Source organism: Hemiscyllium ocellatum, chromosome 5 (genome assembly GCF_020745735.1).
Source record: "Hemiscyllium ocellatum isolate sHemOce1 chromosome 5, sHemOce1.pat.X.cur, whole genome shotgun sequence".
Taxonomy (NCBI): domain Eukaryota; kingdom Metazoa; phylum Chordata; class Chondrichthyes; order Orectolobiformes; family Hemiscylliidae; genus Hemiscyllium; species Hemiscyllium ocellatum.
The window spans coordinates 94,199,050-94,218,706 of record NC_083405.1 but is presented as its reverse complement, the minus strand read 5'-3'; the positions used below and the strand labels follow the sequence as shown (position 1 = coordinate 94,218,706).

At 43.8% G+C, this 19,657-nt stretch overlaps 1 protein-coding gene across 1 annotated transcript in view; it reads right to left on the bottom strand.

Annotated features, from left to right (window-relative positions):
• The window catches only part of armc3 (armadillo repeat containing 3), a 184,186-nt gene extending 169,566 nt beyond the window's left edge, over nucleotides 1–14,620 (bottom strand). The window contains exons 1-2 of the mRNA XM_060825711.1: nucleotides 14,573–14,620; nucleotides 6,784–6,901 (exon numbers count right to left, since the gene is read on the bottom strand). Coding sequence (XP_060681694.1) covers nucleotides 6,784–6,901; nucleotides 14,573–14,620 — 166 coding nt within the window. The remainder of the gene's footprint in view (nucleotides 1–6,783; nucleotides 6,902–14,572) is intronic.
• Nucleotides 14,621–19,657: the final 5,037 nt, after the last annotated feature.

Here is a 19,657-nt window from a genome sequence, read left to right as displayed (position 1 = left end):
TCACAACAAGGATAGAACTCCATGGTCCTCACCAGCTTCCAGATACATCGGATCATCCTCTGCCATTTACACCACCTACAAACAGACCCCACCACCAGAGACATATTTCCCTCCCCACTGCTATCTGTGTTTCAGAGAGACCTTTCCCTTTGCAAATCCCTCGTCAGATCCACGCTCCCACACACCAAACCACTTCCACCCCCCACCCCCACACAACACTCCACTCCTGGCACCTTCCCCTGCCAACGCAAGAAGTGCAAAACCTGTGCCCACACGTCCGTCCAAGGCCCCAAAAGATCCTTCCATATCCGACAGAAATTTACCTGTACTCCACACGTTATCTACAGCATTCGTTGCACCCAATGTGGTCTCCTCTACATCGGGGAGACAGGATGCCAACTTGCAGATCGTTTCAGAGAACATTTCTTGGACACCCATACCTACCAATCATACCTTCCCGTGGCCAAACACTAACTCCCCCAAGGACATGCAGGTCCTGGGCCTCCTCCATCACCGAACCCTAACCACCCAACATCTGGAGGAAGAATGCTTCATCTTCCACCTTGGGACTCTGCAACCACACAGGATCAATGTGGATTTCACCAGTTTCCTCACTGCCCCTCCTTGCACCTTATCCCACTACCAAGCTTCCAACTCGGCACCACCCTCTAGACATCTTCCTTCTGTTATGACATGAGGTAAACTCTCCTGCTCAATTTAAAACCAGTAACACAGAAAAGATTTATCTCATGCAGTAATCTGTGAAAATTCAACAGGTCAATAACTAGTCAAAATAAAAATTAACAACTTTATTTCTTAAAGCATGAGAATAATTAACAACCATTTACAAGTCCTTACTCTAACCTATATTTTACCTTCCCTTTTATAATAAAACTCCCAATTACGGTTCACAAAATAAAACTTCTTATCTCAAAAACAAAGCAGTTTTAGGATTTGCAGATGCCGGTGTTGGACTGAGTGGTTGTCACCTGATGAAGGAGCGGCGCTCTGAAAGCTAGTGCTTCCAAATAAACCTGTTGGACTATAACCTGGTGTTGTGTGACTTTTAACTAAGCAGCTTTAGATTCACTTCTGTATTTTGGTTCTTTTCTTCCTCTTAAGGATTCTGCTTCACAGGTTACTGATCGATAAAGGTACTTCTAAGACAACTATTTTTCAGGCAGTCTTTCTACATGCTGGTAGCTTGGCAGTTCTCCTCTCAACTGTTCAATTTTCCCTGGCCTTATACCCCCAAAGCATTGGATTGTGTTATTGGCTTTTAAGATTGTCAATATACTAAATGCAAACTGGATTGAAGTTTGGTATTTTTTTTAAAAGATCCCCTACAGCGTGGAAACAGGCCCTTCAGCCCAACAAGTCCACACCGATCCTCTGAAGAATAACCCACCCAGACCCATTTCCCTCTGACTAATACACCTAACACTATGGGCAATTTAGCATGGCCAATTCACCTGAGCCGCACATCTTTGGACTGGGGAGGAAACCGGAGCACCTAGAGAAAAGCCATGCACCCACCCAAGGCTGGAATCAAAGGGGAAAGAATAGAAGGGAACATGAGTGGCAACTTTTTTTTAAAAAACACAGGAGGTGGTATACCTAGGGAGCTGCCAGAAGTGATTGAGCGGACACATTAACAACATTTAAAAGGCATTTGGACAAATGCATGGATAGGAAAGAATTAGAAGGATATGGGGTTAGCGTGGACGGATATTTTGGTCAGTTAAGGCCAAAGGGCCTGTCCCTGTGCTGTAGGACTCTATGACTCTCTAGGTGACAAAGAAAATTGATGAGAAAAGGGTTGTGGATGTAGTTTATATGGAATTTAGTAAGGTATTTGACAAAGTCCCACACCACAGATTGGTACAAACACTAAAATCACATAGGATTCAGGATGGGCTGGCGAAGAAGATACACAGTTCAAAAAGGGTGGCGCTGGAAAAGCAAAGCAGTTCAGATGCTGCCTGACCGGTTATGCTTTTTCAACGCCAACTTTTGACTCTGACTCTCTAGCATCTACAGTCCTCACTTTCTCCTTGATGGATACCAAACTGACTTGGTCATAGAAGATAGAGGGTAGCTATAGAAGGGTAGTTTTCATACTGGAGACTGGTAACTAGTGGTGTTCCACAGGGATCAGTCATAGGCCCTCTATAGTTTGTGGTCAGGAGGAAAGTGTGCGTGGTCTGATTAGGAAGTTTACAGATGACGCAAAGATTGGTGGAGTTGCTGATAGTGTCAATGATTGTGAAAGGATATAACATGGTATAGGTAGATTGGCGACTCAGGCACAGAAATGGCAGTTGGAGTTTATTCCAGACTGATGCAAGGTGATGCATTTTGGAGATCAAATTTAATCTCATATATAATGTAAATGGCAGAACGCTTTGGAACATTAATATGCAAATGACTCTGGGTGTGCAGGTCCACAGTTCCCTGGAAGTGGCAACACAGGTGGCCAAAGTGATTAAGAAGGCATACGGCATACTTGCCTTCAATCGGCTGGGGCATGGAGTATATGAGTTGACAAACCATGTCGCAGCTATATAAAACCTTGTTAGGCCATATTTGGAGTAGTGTGTGCAGTTTTGGTTGCCACATTACCAGGAGAGCATAGAAGCTTTGGAGATAGTGCAGAGAAGATTCACCAGGATGCTGCCTGCTCTTGAGGGCATTGGCTATGAGGAAAGGTTAAAACGATAAGGATTGCTGGAAAGACAGTAGCTGAGAAGAGACCTGATAGACGTCTACAAAATTATGAGAGGCATAGATAGTGTGGATAATCAGAGGCTTTTCGCTGGGTTGAAGTTTCAATTATAAGGAGGCACAGGTTCAAGATGAGAGACGAATAATTTAAGGGAGATGTGCGAGGGAATTTTTTCATACAGAGAGTAGTAGGAGCCTGTAACATACTGCCGGAAGAGAGGATGGAAGCAGGCACATTGGTGATATTTACAAGGCATCTGGATGGTTGCATGAATACGGAGGGAATAGAGGGATATGGCAGAAAGTTTGTTTTTTAGTTTAGTTAGGGCATGATGATTGGCACAGGCCTGGAGGGCAGAAGGGTCTGTTCCTGTGTGCTGTCCAACTCTTTGTATTTTGTTCTAACATTCTGATTTGAAGCACCAAGTTTTAAGAGGTTTACGATCATGTTAATTTGTATAAATTACAGATCCACTGACTTTCCAAAACTAAGTGCCTTAACATATTCCATATAAAGTTTTATTTGAAGCCTTGACACAGAAGATTGACACAACATTGAGATTTTAAACTGGAGAATCACTTACATTGCCCCAGGTATTATACATGAAATGCCAACACCTTTTAGTGACCTCAAAGTGTTTTGATTGTTAAACTTAAAAGTAAGTAGCACTTTTACATTTATAAGGTTGCAGCAGTATTTATTACTTGATGAATCAGGATAATGTTTTCATAAATCTGTTCTATAATACAACAGTGCTTGCAGTTTGACTGTAAGGAAATTCATAGGACTAAAATCCTTTGTGACCAATACAGTTCAGATTCATCATCAGTATCATGTACTCCTTCGGAATTCTCTTTTCATATTCCATTTTGAGCCACTCTGTCTCTCTGCTTTCAATATTCCAACACAGAGTCAGAGACATCCAGCATGGAAACAGACCCTTCGGTCCAACTCGTCCATGCCTACCAGATATTCTAACCTAATCTAGTCCCATTTGCCAGCACTTGGCCCTTCCAATTCATATACCCATCCAGATCCCTTTTAAATGCCGTAATTCTACCATCTTCTACGACTATAATGGTATTTAATGCCATATCTAAATCATCTCCTAACTATTCTTTCAGAATTCCTGTGATTCCTTCCCAACAAAATTCCGGCCATAGTGCTGAACTTGTTGTCCAGAACTAGCCTCTATTCGAGTTGTTTCGGAAGAGCTACAATACTGGCGTCTAGATTCCAATGTGGAAAATTTCCCAGCTCTATCGCTTACACAAAAAACAGGTGAAATCCAACTCTGCCCAGTCAGCCTATTTTTGATCATAAGTAAAGTGATGGAAGGGGTCATCAACAGTGCTTTCAAGCAACACTTGCTCAGAAAAAAACTGGTCTATAGAGTTCTACCTGGGTCATTCAGCTGATATCAGCACAGCATTGGTTCATATATGAACAAAAGAGCTGAATTCCAGAAGTGAGGTCGGCATGACTGCTTTTAACATCAACACCACATTTCACCATGTGTGGCATCAAGGAGCCCCAGCAATACTAGCATCTCTCCTGGTTGGAGTCATACCTATCGTAAAGGAAGATCGTTCTAGTTGATGGAGATCAGATATCTCAGCCCCAGGGTGTCTCTGTAAGGGTTCCTCAAGTTAGTATCCTAGGACCAAACATCTTCAGCTGCTTCAAAGTTCTTTCCGCCATTATAAGTCTGAAGTGGGGAGATTCACTGATGATTGCTCAACAGACTCAATATTTCGAATCCAGTGACTCTACATCAGGTGAAGAGTCATCAGGTTTGACCCATTAACTTTCTCCCAGAGATGCTGCCAGACCTACTGATGAATTACAGCAACTTCTGTTTTTGTTTCAGATCTCCATAATCCACCATTCTCTTTTATTTTACTATTTGTGGCTTATCGGATACTGAAGTAGTATGCAAGTGCAAGAAGAGGTGGATAATATAGAGGTTTGATCTGACAAGCAGCAACCAACATACATTCCACTCAAATGCTAGGCAATATAACCACTGTAGCTTGACTTTCAATGACTTTACCAATGCTGGATCCCTCCTACCAACATCCTGGGTGTTAACATTGACTGGAAAATGAACTCAACTAGCCATGTAAATACTATGGCTACAAGTCAGAGACTAGGAATGCTGTGGAAAATCATTTATCTACTGACTCACAAATTCGATCCACCATTTATAGCACACACGTCTGGAGTGAAATGGAATAACTCTTCACTTGCCTGGATGAGTCGAAAAATGTGGTGCTGGAAAAGCATAGCAGGTTAAGCAGCATCTGAGGACCAGAAGAATTGATGTTTTGGGCATAAGCCCTTCATCAGGAATATGGAGGTGGGGGTTGGAGACAGGGGGCTGGGAGATAAATGGGAGGGTGGGGATGAGGTTGCTGGGAAGGCGATAGGTAGATGCAGATGGGGGGTGATAGTGATAGAGTGGAACAGAGAGTGCAGTGAATAGGTGGGAAGGAAGATGGATGGTAGGACAGTTCAACATGGCAATGCCGAGTTGAAGGGCTGGACCTGGGATAGGGTGGCGAGAGGGGAGATGAGGAAACTGGTGAAGTCGACGTTGATGCCGTGTGATTGGAGGGTCCCAAGGCGGAAGATGAGGCGTTCTTCCTCCAGGCATCAAGTGGCTTGGATTTCGCGGTGGAGGTGGTCCAGGGCTTGCATGTCCTTGGGGGAGTGGGATGGGGAGTTGAAATGGTCAGCTACAAGGCAGACTGGCTGTTTGGTGTGTGCCCCAGAGATGTTCCCTGAAATATTCTGTGAGTTGGTGTCCTGTCTCACCAATGTAAAGGAGATCACGATGAGAGCAACAGACAAAGTAGATGAGGTTCTGGATTAATAGTGCTGGAAAAGCACAGCAGTTCAGGCAACATCTGAGGAGCAGCAAAATTGATGTTTCAAGCAAAAGCCCTTCATCAGGAAGAGCTCTTGCCCGAAACGTCAATTTTACTGCTCCTCGGATGCTGCCTGAACTGCTGCGCTTTTCCAGAACCACTAATCCAGAATCTGGTTTCCAGCATCTGTAGTCATTGTTTTTACAGTAGATGAGGTGTCTGGAGGTGCAGGAAAATCTCTGCCGGATGTGGAAGGATCCTTTGGGGCCTTAAATGGAGGTGGGGGTGGTGGAGGAGATGTGTGAGGTAGAAGGTAGTGAGGTAGAAGGTGAGGTCTGTGGGGGGGGGGGGGGGGGTTCTATCCTTGTTGCAGTTGGAGGCGTGGGGCTCAAGGGTGGAGGTGCAGGAAGTGGAGGAGATGCGCTAGAGAGCATTGTTAACCACCTGGGAGGGCAAATCACAATCCTTAAAGTAGGAAGCCATCTGGGATGAACTGGAGTGGAATTATTCCTGCTGGGAGCAGATACTGTGGAGGCAGAGGAATTGGAAGTAAGGGATTACATTTTTACATTAAGAGGGCTGGGAGGAGGTGCAGTCCAGGTAGCTGTGGGAGTCGGTGGGTTTGAAGTAGATGTCCATGTTGAGTCGGTTGCTGGAGACGGAGAGGTCCAAGAAGGGGAGGGAGATGTCCAAAATGATTCAACTGAACTGGAGGTAGAAGGTGTTCATGAAGTTGATGAACTGTTCAACTTCTTCAAGGTGACAGCAATACAGTCAACCAGCACCACACTTTTTGATTCTGAACTCCAGCATCCACAGTCCTTGCAGTGTGAATGCAGTTCTAACAACCTTCAAGAAATTGAAGTTGTACAGGGTAAAGCAGCTGATGACAAACCTCATAAGGAATCTTACACAAAATTACACATTAACTTACAACTATTTAACATTTGCAGTGAATTTCACAAGCAACAACAACATTTGACAATGCCACTTTTTCAGATATACATGCAAATATTACCTTTTGAAGAAATATCAAAATTAAAATGTATGGTTAATTGATGTTTAATTCTATAAAAGCAATGCAACAATGATGCAACGATAAAGTATTTTAAATGGTATCATTATGTGACCAGATCATGCAATATCAACATCATGTGATATAATAAATATAATTTAAATTAAACTAACCTTTTTCGGCAAACTTGTATATGGCTTCACATGCTTTAAGCAAAATTTCATCCTCTGGTGAATCCAGCATAAGAACTACAGTCTGTACATTTTTGCTCTCAATAATAAGTGAATTAAACTGTTGAAGACAGTAGAGTTTATTTGTGAGTATATTTAAATAGTTGATCACTGCACAAAATTAATAAACATCATTGGTGTAATGTCCATTTTGCATGCATTACCTATCAAACCAGATGAAAAACCTGTTTAGAAGACCTATCCCTCTCAATGTTCAGAACAGCTCTGAATGGAACTGAAAGTGGAATCGTTAACAGCTCAACCATGACCTTATCGTACAAGGAAGGTCAATGAGAAAACAAACAAAGATTCAAATAAAAGCAAAATACTGCAGATGCTGGATATTTGAAGCATGAAATGCTGGAGAGACTTGGCAAATCTGGCAGGATATGTTGAGAGAGAAACAGTATGAACACTTCAAGACCAGTCCAACTCTTCATCAAGATTCAGAATTCTTTCCCTCGCAGCATTGTGAGAAGTGACATGAAGTGAGAATTGACTTCACCTGACAAAAGAGTGCTCCTAAAGTTTGTAATTTTCAATAAACCTATTGGACTATAACCTGGTGTTGTGTGACTGTGGACTTTGTCCACTCCAGTACAACACCAGCATCTCTATATTGCAGCATTGTGGTCTACATGCGGCGATGAATTGCCGAAGTCCAAGAATGCAGTTCACCACCACTTTTTCAAGGGCAACCAGGGTTAGGCAATAAGTACTGGCCAGCCTGTGACGCACCTGTCCGACAAGAAAATGAAAAAACTGAAAAGAGTTGGAAAACAAATGTTCTTACACTTCTGACAAGTTGGGGTGGGGGAGTTCAGGGTTTGGAGAAGCAAAGGGAACATATAGTGTAGAGATCCAGTTCAAAAGACACAGGAGTTGTTTGTGGTTAAAGAGAATGAAAGAAATGAAACAGATGTAAATTAAGGCATGGAAGGGAGAAAATTGGTCTTCCCTGAACATTGTCAAGCCAAGGAACCTTCCCTGAAGAACTACACTGTAATTTTGGGGATGTAATTACTGTCGTTTGTTGGCTATATTGTTATGTTAAGAATAATGCCAGTTATCAGTGTATTTCCCCACCTATGATTTGGGATAAATCATAATCCAAAAATGTAAGTGCCAGTTTCACCGGTTTCATGGAGGGCTTCTCTCTGTGAATTCTTGCGAGTTTTCTCACCACATCTTACCAATCTCACCTCATTAACTACCTTTACCAATTATATGGCTCCCCTCTTGTCCAATTCTAGTCCTATTCTACTATCACCACATCCAGAACAACTTGCTAGTGCTGGAATTTCCCAGAGTGTCTGGCAATCCTGGTACTAGTGCCATCCTCAAGAAACTATTGTGCACTCAAGCATGCAATATTAGTCTGAAGCTGCCCTGCACATTTCATATCTGGACAAGGCAGAGAAGGGAAAGTTAGTGCACCACTTTTTCAGCAGGGACCTGAAGGTCCTGATGTTGGGGTGGAACAGAAACAGGATGCTTCCTACTACACACCATGACAGGAGGCTACAATGCCAGGCATGCCAACCAGGACCAAGGTTGCCACTCAGGGTAAAGCAGTCTCAACTGTTTGAGGGAAATATATAGAAATGTAAGAAGAAGTTCAATGTCCTTTTCCATTCCTACACAAGTGCCACCATCTTCTGTCCGAGACTTCTCAATTAGGCTATGGTTTTGTTCCCATCTCCTACCAAGCTTATGTCCTACAAATCTCACTATTCCCTGCAACATTTTCCTTACTCACTCTCACCCACCACAAAACTTGAACCACTACTCAGTATGCCCTCTGCTCTGGTTATTCACTCATTCAGGACACGTCATCTGCATCAAAAGTAACAGCTATATTTTCATCTCCCTTACAACCTGCCTCACTCAGGAGGAAACCAGCCTAAATAGGGCAGAAAGAGTCAAGATGGGTGGTGTGCTACACAGCAAAATGGCTCCTTACCCGTTGTGAGGACAGCGCTCTGACTTGGATCACACCAGACAGCTGACTGGCCATTACCGTAACCTGGACTGATATTAGAGGCTGCCCTTAACTTTTCATGCTGATGACTCCTGACAAAAGCTTATCTTCCTTGAGTTGCCAGAGGACAGATAACAATATGACAAGCTTCCTAGTTTTTAGTATACATAGTAAAGTCACTGATAAGCAACATCCCTAATAGGTATTAACCACTGGCTAACGTGAATCTCTTCTTGGCATTTGGAATTTTGTTAAAAATTGAAACAAGTTGCTTCCAACAGTTGAGAAAAGCCTCACACATTTCTACCAGATTTCCCACCATCGCCCGCATTAATTGCAAAGGACCCCTCCTTTACTATATTCTCAGGAGAACTCATACTCTCAACAAACAGTATTTCAACTCCGCCTCAAACATCAAAAACTGTAAATACAACAAACTTTTATCTACCCACCTCCATAACCAGCGCTCCTCAAACATTCCAGTAGATTCCTCCGGTCTCTGGAACTGCTCAGATACCATTAGCCATGCGGCTGGTGCAGCCACCATCCCCACACTGATTGACGTCACTTCCGCCCCCATCATGGCCGCTTCCACAGCCACTTCCGCCCCTCACAATTCCTCATGCACCACACATGATATCACTTCCGCCCCTCACATCATCGCTGATGTCACATGCTCAGTGACTTCCGCCCCCCCTCATACTGCTGTGTTTGCCACCACTTCCACCCCCACCAATGCCACTCACCTGCATTCTGCTGATATGCCCCTGACAGATCCCACTGTCACCATCCCCGCTGCCCAGAACCCTGAGGTGAACACCACCCCTACTCTTGACTCTACCCCCATTCCCCCCACCACCACACACAGTTCAGTTACAGGCTCCACTCCCACTCCAAGCTCCACACCCACACCAGATCCCAACTCCCAACCCTGCCAAGTTTTCACCATCCCTCCAGACCTCCCCCTCACTGACGGCGAACGATCAGTCCTCAGCAAAGGACTCACCTTCATCCACCCCACCCCCCCCCCCGCATCAATTAATTTAATACACGCCGTGACGTCGAACACTTCTTCCGCCGCTTCCACCTCCGAGCTTACTTTCACAATCAGGACTCCCACACACCTTCCGAGGACTCCTCTACCCGCCTCTAACACACTCCATCCACCTGGACACCCCGTGCTGCCCATTACCCGTCCTCGATCTCTCCATTTCCAACTGCTGCCGGGACATTAAACACCTCAACCTGTCTACCCCCCTCCCCCACTCCAACTTCTCACCCTAACAACAAGCTGCCCTTCACTCCATCTGCTCCAATCCCAACCTCACCATCAAGCCAGCAGATAAAGGGGGCACAGTGGTAGTCTGGCGCACCGACCTCTACACTGTTGAAGCCAGATGCCAACTCAAGGACACCTCCTCCTACTGCCCCCTGGACCATGACCCTATTCCCCATCACCAAACCATCATCTCCCAGACCATACAGAACCTCATCACCTCAGGAGATCTCCCACCCACAGCTTCCAACCTCATAGCCCGGGAACCCCGCACTGCCCAGTTCTACCTCATTCCCAAGATCCACAAGCCTGACCACCCTGGCCGACCAATTGTCTCAGCATGTTCCTGCCCCATTGAACTCATTTCTACCTACCTTGACACTGTCCTGTCCCCCCCAAACCAGGAACTCCCCACGTACATGCGAAACACCACCCAAGCCCTCCACCTCCTCCAAGACTTCCGATTCCCCGGCCACCAACGCCTCATCTTCACCATGGATATCCAGTCCCTCTACACCTCCATCCGCCATGACCAGGGCCTCCAAGCCCTCCGTTTCTTCCTCTCCCGACGTCCCCAACAGCATCCTTCCACTGACACTCTCATTCGTTTGGCCGAACTGGTCCTCGCCCTTAACAATTTCTCCTTCAAATCCTCTCATTTCCTCCAGACCAAAGGGGTAGCCATGGGCACCCGTATGGGCCCCAGCTATGCCTGTCTCTTTGTTGGCTACGTAAAACAGTCCATCTTCTGTAATTACACCGGCATCACTCTCCACCTCTTCCTCCGCTACACTGATGACTGCATTGGCACCACCTCATGCTCCCCCGAGGAGGTTGAGCAATTCATCAATTTCACCAACACATTCCACCCTGGCCTTATATTTACCTGGACCATCTCTGACACCATCCTCCCGTTCCTGGACCTCTCCATTCCATTAATGACAACCGACTTGACACCAATATTTTTTACAAACCCACTGACTCCCACAGCTATCTGGATTACACCTCTTCCCACCCTACCTCCTGCAAAAATGCCATCCCGTATTCCCAATTCCTCCGCCTCTGCCATATCTGCTCCCAGGAGGACCAGTTCCACCACAGAACACACCAGATGGCCTCCTTCTTTAGAGACCGCAATTTCCTTTCACACGTGGTTAAAGATGCCCTCCAACGCATCTTGTCCATACCCCGCACCTCCGCCCTCAGACCCCACCCCCCCCACAAGGACAGAACCCCCCCTGGTGCTCACCTTCCACCCTACCAACTTTTGCATAAACCAAATCATTCACCAACATTTCCACCATCTCCAAACGGACCCCATCACCAGGGATATATTTCCCTCCACACCCCTTTCTGCCTTCCGCAAAGTCCATTCCCTCTGTGAGTACCTAGTCAGGTCCAAACCCCCCTACAACCCACCCTCCCATCCTGGCACCTTTCCCTGTCACCACAGGAATTGTAAAACCTGCGGCCACACCTCCTCCCTCACCTCCATCCAAGGCCCTAAAGGAGCCTTCCACATCCAAAGTTTTACCTGCACATCCACCAATATCATTTATTGTATCTGTTGCTCCCGATGTGGTCTCCTCTACATTGGGGAGACTGGACGCCTTCCAGCAGAGCAGTTTAGGGAACATCTCCGGGACACCCGCACCAATCAACCATACCACCCTGTGGCCCAACATTTCAACTCCTCCTCCCACTCTGCCGAGGACAAGGAGGTCCTGGGCCTCCTTCACTGCCGTTCCCTCACCCCCCGACGCCTGGAGGAAGAACACCTCATCTTCCGCCTTGGAACATTTCAACTCCAGAGCATCAATGTGGACTTCAACAGTTTAATTTCCCCTTCCCCCACCTCACCCCAGTTCCAAACTTCCAGCTCAGCACTGTCCCCACGACTTGTCCAACCTGCCTATCTTCTTTTCCACCTATCCACTCCACCCTCCTCTCTGACCTATCACCTTCATCCCACCCCATCCACTCATTGTACTCTTTGCTACCTTCCTCCCTGACCTATCACCTTCATCCCCACCCCCACTCACCTATTGTACTCTATGCAACTTTCTCCCCACCCCCACACTCCTCTCATTTATCTCTCCACCCTTCAGGCACTCTGCCTGTAATCCTGATGAAGGGCTTTTGCCCGAAACGTCAATTTTACTGCTCATCAGATGCTGCCTGAACAGCTGGGCTTTTCCAGCACCACTAATTGATAATCTGGTTTCCAGCATCTGCAGTCATTGTTTTTACCAATAAGATTCAACCTACTGATTTCATTTCATTGGGCATTCTACTGCCACCTCTCCTCCCTCATTCAAATCCAGTTTGCATGCCTCCATCAAAACTGCAGTGAGATTTGGAGTCAAATGTTTAACCTTTCCACAGCATTTCCATTTAGTTTTCCTATTTGTGAAAACACTTGGGATTATTTTTGTTAAAGGTGTCAACTACTTTGTTGCATAAATTCTTATAAGGCAGTCCCAAAGGATTGAGGATGATGTATTTCCTTTGTATTTTGAATTCTGAGCAGTATTCTCACTAATTTTTTTATTGTCTGCATGGACTTCCAAGGTCCATGTGGGTTATGACTTTTGGAACCAATTTGGCATTAGAAATTCAATCGCAATGTGCAGTAACACAGCTTAGAGGTAGTGTTAGTTGTGAGATATCTAAATCTATTGCTTGAGCTGCAGAATCTGCCACATATGGATGGGTGGTATTTGGTGTTTTATGCAGAGAGTTTCCTGCCATGATTGAGTTCTAAGTAGAGAGGTGTCTTCAGAAGTCTGAAGTGTCAGATGTACAAACAAATTATCCCAACCAGCACAGCTGAATTTATGGAATTAGCAATTTGTTATGTTGCCTTAGAAGAAGGTATTACTATTAGACTGCCTTTCTTTCTACTCAATTTGGAGAATCTTGAGAAAGCATCACTGATGGTACTTCTTCAATGCTTTGAGATGTATCCTGCAGGTTGTCCAAGCTTTCACCACATGCAAGAGTTCAGAGTTTACTGTTGTCTTGTAAACCATGACGTAGTCCCATATTAGAGGTCCTGATCATCAAATATTTATTTGCCCAGTCAGCAAAAGGCTCAGCTGGCATTTGAAAGTAACTATAAATTGTCATATAAGTGTGCCTTCACCAAGAGGAGGCTCCCAAGATATTGTGAATGGTACACGTTTTCTAGGATCTCAATATTGATTTTAATCAAATGGGGAGGTGTTGTGTTGTTGGAGTTTCAGATGAGGATCTTGTTGACTAGTTATTTAGAGAAAAGCACATTTTCTGATAAGCCTTTCAGAAGGAATTGACTAACTTAGAGCTCAGATTTTGAGTAAGTGGGTACATACTGAAGTTCAACTAATGAATTTGGAGTCATTTTGGATTGATGGTGTGGAGCATTTTTCTATCAATTCTCTATATTATCCTAAGGCCTGCAGGTAATTTTCTGGAGGTATTGTATAATATTGCAAGGAGCAAGAATGGAGAAGGAGGCTGGGGCTATTTGAAGCCAGTTTTCATCAAAATGAGGTCTATGGTAGTTCCACTGGTGAGCATCATGGCTTGCATGTTATCTTGGAATAGGCGAAGGATGGCAAACAATTTGTGAGGGCAGTCAAAGTTGATGAAGATATTCAATTAGTTTTTGCAGCTGACAGAATCAAAGTATTTTCTGAGGTCAGAAAAGAGAACATACAGTGCTCGGTGCTGTTGTTCCTTATGTTTTCCTATAATTTAAAACTATGTTCGTGGATTGTCTTATGAATTAGACAATGCAGCTAAAAGGCTGGTGAGGAAAATTACCAAAGACAATGAGTCAGGATGTTATCTGCTAAATTGATAGGCCTAAAAAAAAATCAGCCTAGATCTAAAAACTACGAAGTTCCCGATGTGATTTATTTGACTCAGGTTATCTAGTGTACAATATTCTCTCTAGGGGCTCCACCATCTCAACACCCCACATACAACTCAGTCCCTCAGGCACAGCCAAGATAAAAAGGGGACTGAAAACTTTAATAAATCAACTATGTAGTCCAAAAACAATTTGAAGGTATGTTGCTTTTGAAACTTAATAAAGCTCCAAATGAGATTTTTGAAAAAGAACTAATAGCAGATTAAAACTTTTTAGGCAATAAAAACAAATTTAAGCATTAATAGAAAAGGACCCTTTCCAGCCAGAGGGATGAATAGTACGGTTTGGCAAGTCTTTATCAAGTCCCTTGCTACTTACACTGTTCAAAATCATACAAATGCAAAGTGAATTTGTCTAGCTCATTAAACATTTTTTTGATACAGCAAAAATTAATCCAGAATTTAACTTTTGTGAAACAAAAGTTCAAATAAAATGTGGATTTATGCCTAATCATACTTTTCTAAGTATCAGTTAAATCAAATGTTTTTGCAAAAACTAGTCAAGATATGAAATATTTCACTGAGTTTTGTGGGCATTAATATTTTAAAAAGTAACTTACCGCATCTTTTGGAAATGCCTCAACTTCCTTCTTTTGTTTCTTACCCATCCTATGTGAAAGAAAAAGTACAGATAAACGTACAAATTATTTTATGTTAGTATACATCTAAATAACTTCTTAATCTAGTCAGTCTACTCAGAATATGTAACACAAATCTCGATATGGTACAAAGATATATATGAGCATAAGAACATTCAACTCAAGAGCAGCAGTAGTCCAAGCTGCACTAAATAGCTCATGCCTGTCCCATCACTCAATAAGATTATACCTGATCTCATTATGTCAATAACCTTTCTCCCACTTACTTTTCAGGAATCTAACTGCCTCAAATTTTAAGGTCTCTGCTTCCATAACCTTTTGATTCCAAAACTTCAGGACCTTCTGTGAGAAAAACATTCTCCTAATCTCTGCTTCAAATGGGCAAGTTATTATTTTTAAAATGTAAGCCCTAAATCTAGATTCTCTCACAAATGAAATATCATATTCCACATTCATAAGATCCCTGAGGAACTCATATACTTCATCAAGTTACCTCTTCCTCTTCTAAACTCCAGCAGCTACAAGCTTAACCTGTCCAACCATTCCACATAATACAAGTCATCTATTCCAAGTATCTTAGAATCACAGAATTGTTACAGTGCAGAAGAAGACTACTCAACTCAGTGTGTCCAAACTATCTTTCTCAGCATTTTAATTTATTGCCAATCTCATGCCTTTCCAAAAGAGAAGACATATCAGACTCAGTTAAATTAACTTCATTTCTCTCTCCACAGATGTGGCCTGCTGAGTTTCTCCAGCACTTTCTATTTTCACATATACGGCCAAGTCTTTGTGCTCCTGCAAATCCTTTACAGTAGTACCTTTTATTTTATACTATCTATGTTCTTTACATAAAAATAAATCACCTCATACATCGCTGTATTGAACTTCATCTGTCGGAAATCCTCCCACTCCACCACCATGTCAATATTCTTGTGATATCCAACAGTGTCCACCTCACAGTTTACAATTCCCCAAAGTTTTATATTGTCTGCAACTTTGAAAATATCCCTTGCATGCATCTAGATCATTTATACACTTGTGTCAAGGAAAGCAAGCATCCCACTACAGACCTTCTTCCAACCCGAAGAAGAAACCAAAGACCTTTACTCTATTTATTATTCATCAACTAACTTATATTCACATTGGTACTGTCCCTTTCATTTCTTTTCATTTTTATGACACTGCATTTGTGGTTTTTGGTAACCTGGTTCACTGTAGCAGTTCTGGACACCTACCTCTAACCCCTGGTTAAGAAGAAGTTGCTGCTTCAAGATGTCACTCTGTTAAGATGAATGTGACCAAAATAGCTGTATTCAATCATTCTAATCATAATCAAAATAGAACAGTTGCAAATATTAATTTGAATGAATTACTGTTCTACAAAGCAAAGTCAATTGTGGTGGAATGCCTTGAGATATCTGTTATCTGCCCTGTTCAACACTGCAGAAGCTTTTGAGACTTCACACTATATAAAGTTTAAATAGACAGGTCTGGAATTCTTGAATTGCTTAATGACCTCTGCACTTGACTTTTAAGACAAAACAGTCTGCAGGTGAATCCAGAAGAGAAGTCACGCAGCTCAGAAAAAAAATGTTGGTCCCAATCAATTCTTTACTAATTTAGAGTGTGTTTGTGTTACCCAATACAGTAAATTTTGAATCCTCCTCATTTTTATACTCATCCATAGATTAATTCCCTCCCTCGGCAACTTACCTACACCTACACAAATTCCTGCATACTTTGGTCCTCTGGCATTAGTTTTTAGTACATTTGTATTCCCTTCACCATTCGTGGCATGTTTTTCTATACTGTCTGAAAGTCCCACCTTAAATCACACCCACAGTAAAGGCTCTCTCAATGTGCATAATTTCAATAGTAAATTAGAATAGCACACCATTTTAATAACTCAATCTGTGACTTTGCTTCATTAGCCTTTCTATTTCAACTTGTAAACTGCTTCAGAACATTTTATATATTAAAGCTGCTATACAATTGCAAGTTTTAATGTGTACTGTTCCTCAGTAGATAGCACTGCTGCCTCACAGTGCCATGGATCCGGATTTGATTGCAGCCTTGGATGACTGTGTGGAGTTTGAACATTCCCCCAGTGTCTGCTTGGGTTTTCATTAGATGCTCTGGTTTCCTCGCACATTCAAAGATGAACTGGTTAGGTGGATTGGCCAAGCTAAATTGTCTGCAGGTCCGGGATGTGTAGGCTAGGTGGATTAGTCACGGTATGTGCAAGGTCACGGGATAGGGTAGGATTCTGGGGTAGTATTCAGAGGGTCAGTGCAGACTCAATAGACTGAATGTCTTCTTTCTGCAATGTAGGGATTCTTTTTTTTTCTTTTAAGGGGAGGGAATCTCCTGTTAATTTTTTTTTCCTTTTTTTTAATTAACCCCCGCACTACCGCCTAACTGCAGTAGTGCTTATTTTTTCCCCAGCGCCCATGGTGTGTGTGTGTGTGCAGGTGTGAGACACAGTGAGAGACACAAAGTGCACAAATCTTTATTTAATTTCCACCACCAGGAAGAAAGGAAACACCTGAGTGGCCTGTGACAAGCAGTGTCCAATGTAGGGATTCTATGATTCTGTGAACTTGTGGCTGATTGGTTAAGGTGATGGAGGTATTCCTGTGCAATTCTGAATTCTGCTAACTATCACTAACATGGTCCATGTCACTATGATTAGGGCTCTTATGGTGCAATGGTAGTGTTCAGGTTCAAGTCCCATCACTGGGGTCACTGGACTTGAAATGTTAATTCTTCTTTCCCTCCACAGATGGAACTTGAGTTTCTCCAGCAGATATTATTTTTATAACTAAGAATCTAGTGAAGCTACAAATCAGGATTACTTGCATATCAAACAGCATAAGCAAGTGAGTAACAGAGCTAAGCAATTACATAATAACAGGTGAGAATGAAGCTCTGCAAACCTGCCACAGCAAGTCATGAATGGTAGTAGGCAATTGAACAATTCACTGGAAGAACAGTCCGCACACAAATAATGGGAGGACCCAGCTCATCAGTGTAAAAGATAGGACTGAAATATTAACAACAATCTTCAGCTACATGTGATGAGTGGATGATCCATTGTAGACCCTTCTGGATGACCCCAGCATCACAGATGCCAGTCCAGCCAATTTGATTCACTCCATTTTATATCATAAATGGCTGAAAACACTTATTCTGCAAATACTATAGGCCCTGATAACATTTTGCCAATACCACTGAAGACTTGTTCTGTTGTTCCTCTGGCCAGGCTGTTCCACTACAGCTACAACACTTGCATCTTCCTGTCAATGTGGCAAATTGCCCAGATACATAGTGTACACAAAAGCAGGACAAATCCAACCTTATGAATTACCACCTCATCAATTTTGCCTTGTTTACCAGTAAAGCGATGGAGGTTGTCATCAACAATGCTATCAAGTAGTACTTGCTAAGCAAAAACCTGCTTAATAATGTTCAGTTTGGGTTCTGCCGGGGCCACTCAACTCCTGACCCTATTATAGTCTTAGTACAAACACAGAACTGAATTCCAGGGTAAAGTCATATTTGACTGAATGTGGCATCAAGAAGCCAGAGTAGACAGAACCCCACTGGTTCTCACCTACCACCCCACCAACCTGCGCATACAACGTATTATCCGCCGCCATTTCCGCCACCTCCAAACGGACCCCACCACCAAGGATATATTTCCCTCCCCTCCCCTATCAGCGTTCCGCAAGGACCACTCCCTTCGTGACTCCCTTGTCAGATCCACACCCCCCACCAACCCAACCTCCACCCCCGGCACCTTCCCCTGCAACCGCAGGAAATGTAAAACTTGCGCCCACACCTCCACACTCACTTCCCTCCAAGGCCCCAAGGGATCCTTCCATATCCGCCACAAGTTCACCTGTACCTCCACACACATCATCTATTGCATCCGCTGCACCCGATGTGGCCTCCTCTATATTGGTGAGACAGGCCGCTTACTTGCGGAACGCTTCAGAGAACACCTCTGGGCCGCCCGAACCAACCAACCCAATCACCCCGTGGCTCAACACTTTAACTCCCCCTCCCACTCCACCGAGGACATGCAGGTCCTTGGACTCCTCCACCGGCAGAACACAACTACACGACGGCTGGAGGAGGAGCGCCTCATCTTCCGCCTGGGAACCCTCCAACCACAAGGTATGAATTCAGATTTCTCCAGCTTCCTCATTTCCCCTCCCCCCACCTTGTCTCAGTCGGTTCCCTCAACTCAGCACCGCCCTCCTAACCTGCAATCCTCTTCCTGACCTCTCCGCCCCCACCCCACTCCGGCCTATCACCCTCACCTTGACCTCCTTCCACCTATCCCACCTCCATCGCCCCTCCCCCTAGTCCCTCCTCCCTACCTTTTATCTCAGCCGGCTTGGCTCTCTCTCTCTTATTCCTGATGAAGGGCTTATGCTCGAAACGTCGAATTCTCTATTCCTGAGATGCTGCCTAACCTGCTGTGCTTTGACCAGCAACACATTTGCAGCTGTGATCTCCAGCATCTGCAGACCTCATTTTTTACCCAAAGATAGTTGTAACTATTGGAGATCTCTAACTCCAGGTCATTTTTGCAGAAATTCCTCAGGGTACTGCCCTAGATTTAAGTATCCTCAGCTTTTTAAATCAATGATCTTCACGCCCTTGTCAAGTTAGAAGTGAGAATATCTGATGATTGCACAATATTTAGTATTATTTTTGACTGCTCAGATACTGAAGCAGTCTATGCCCAAATGCAGCAAGGGCGCAACAATATCCATTTTGAATTGACAAGTGGCCAGCAATGACATTTTCAACAAGAGAGAATCTGACTATTGTTTTTTGGCATTCAGTAGCGTTACCATGACTTAATCCCTCATGATCAATGTCTTGAGGGTTATCAGAAATTGAGCTGAATTAGTCATGCAAATACTGCGGCTACAAGAGAAGGTCAGAGGCTAGGTATCCTGCTGCAAGTAACTTACTTCCTGAATCTCAGTGCCTATCCATTATCTTCAAGGCACAATTCAGGAATGTGAT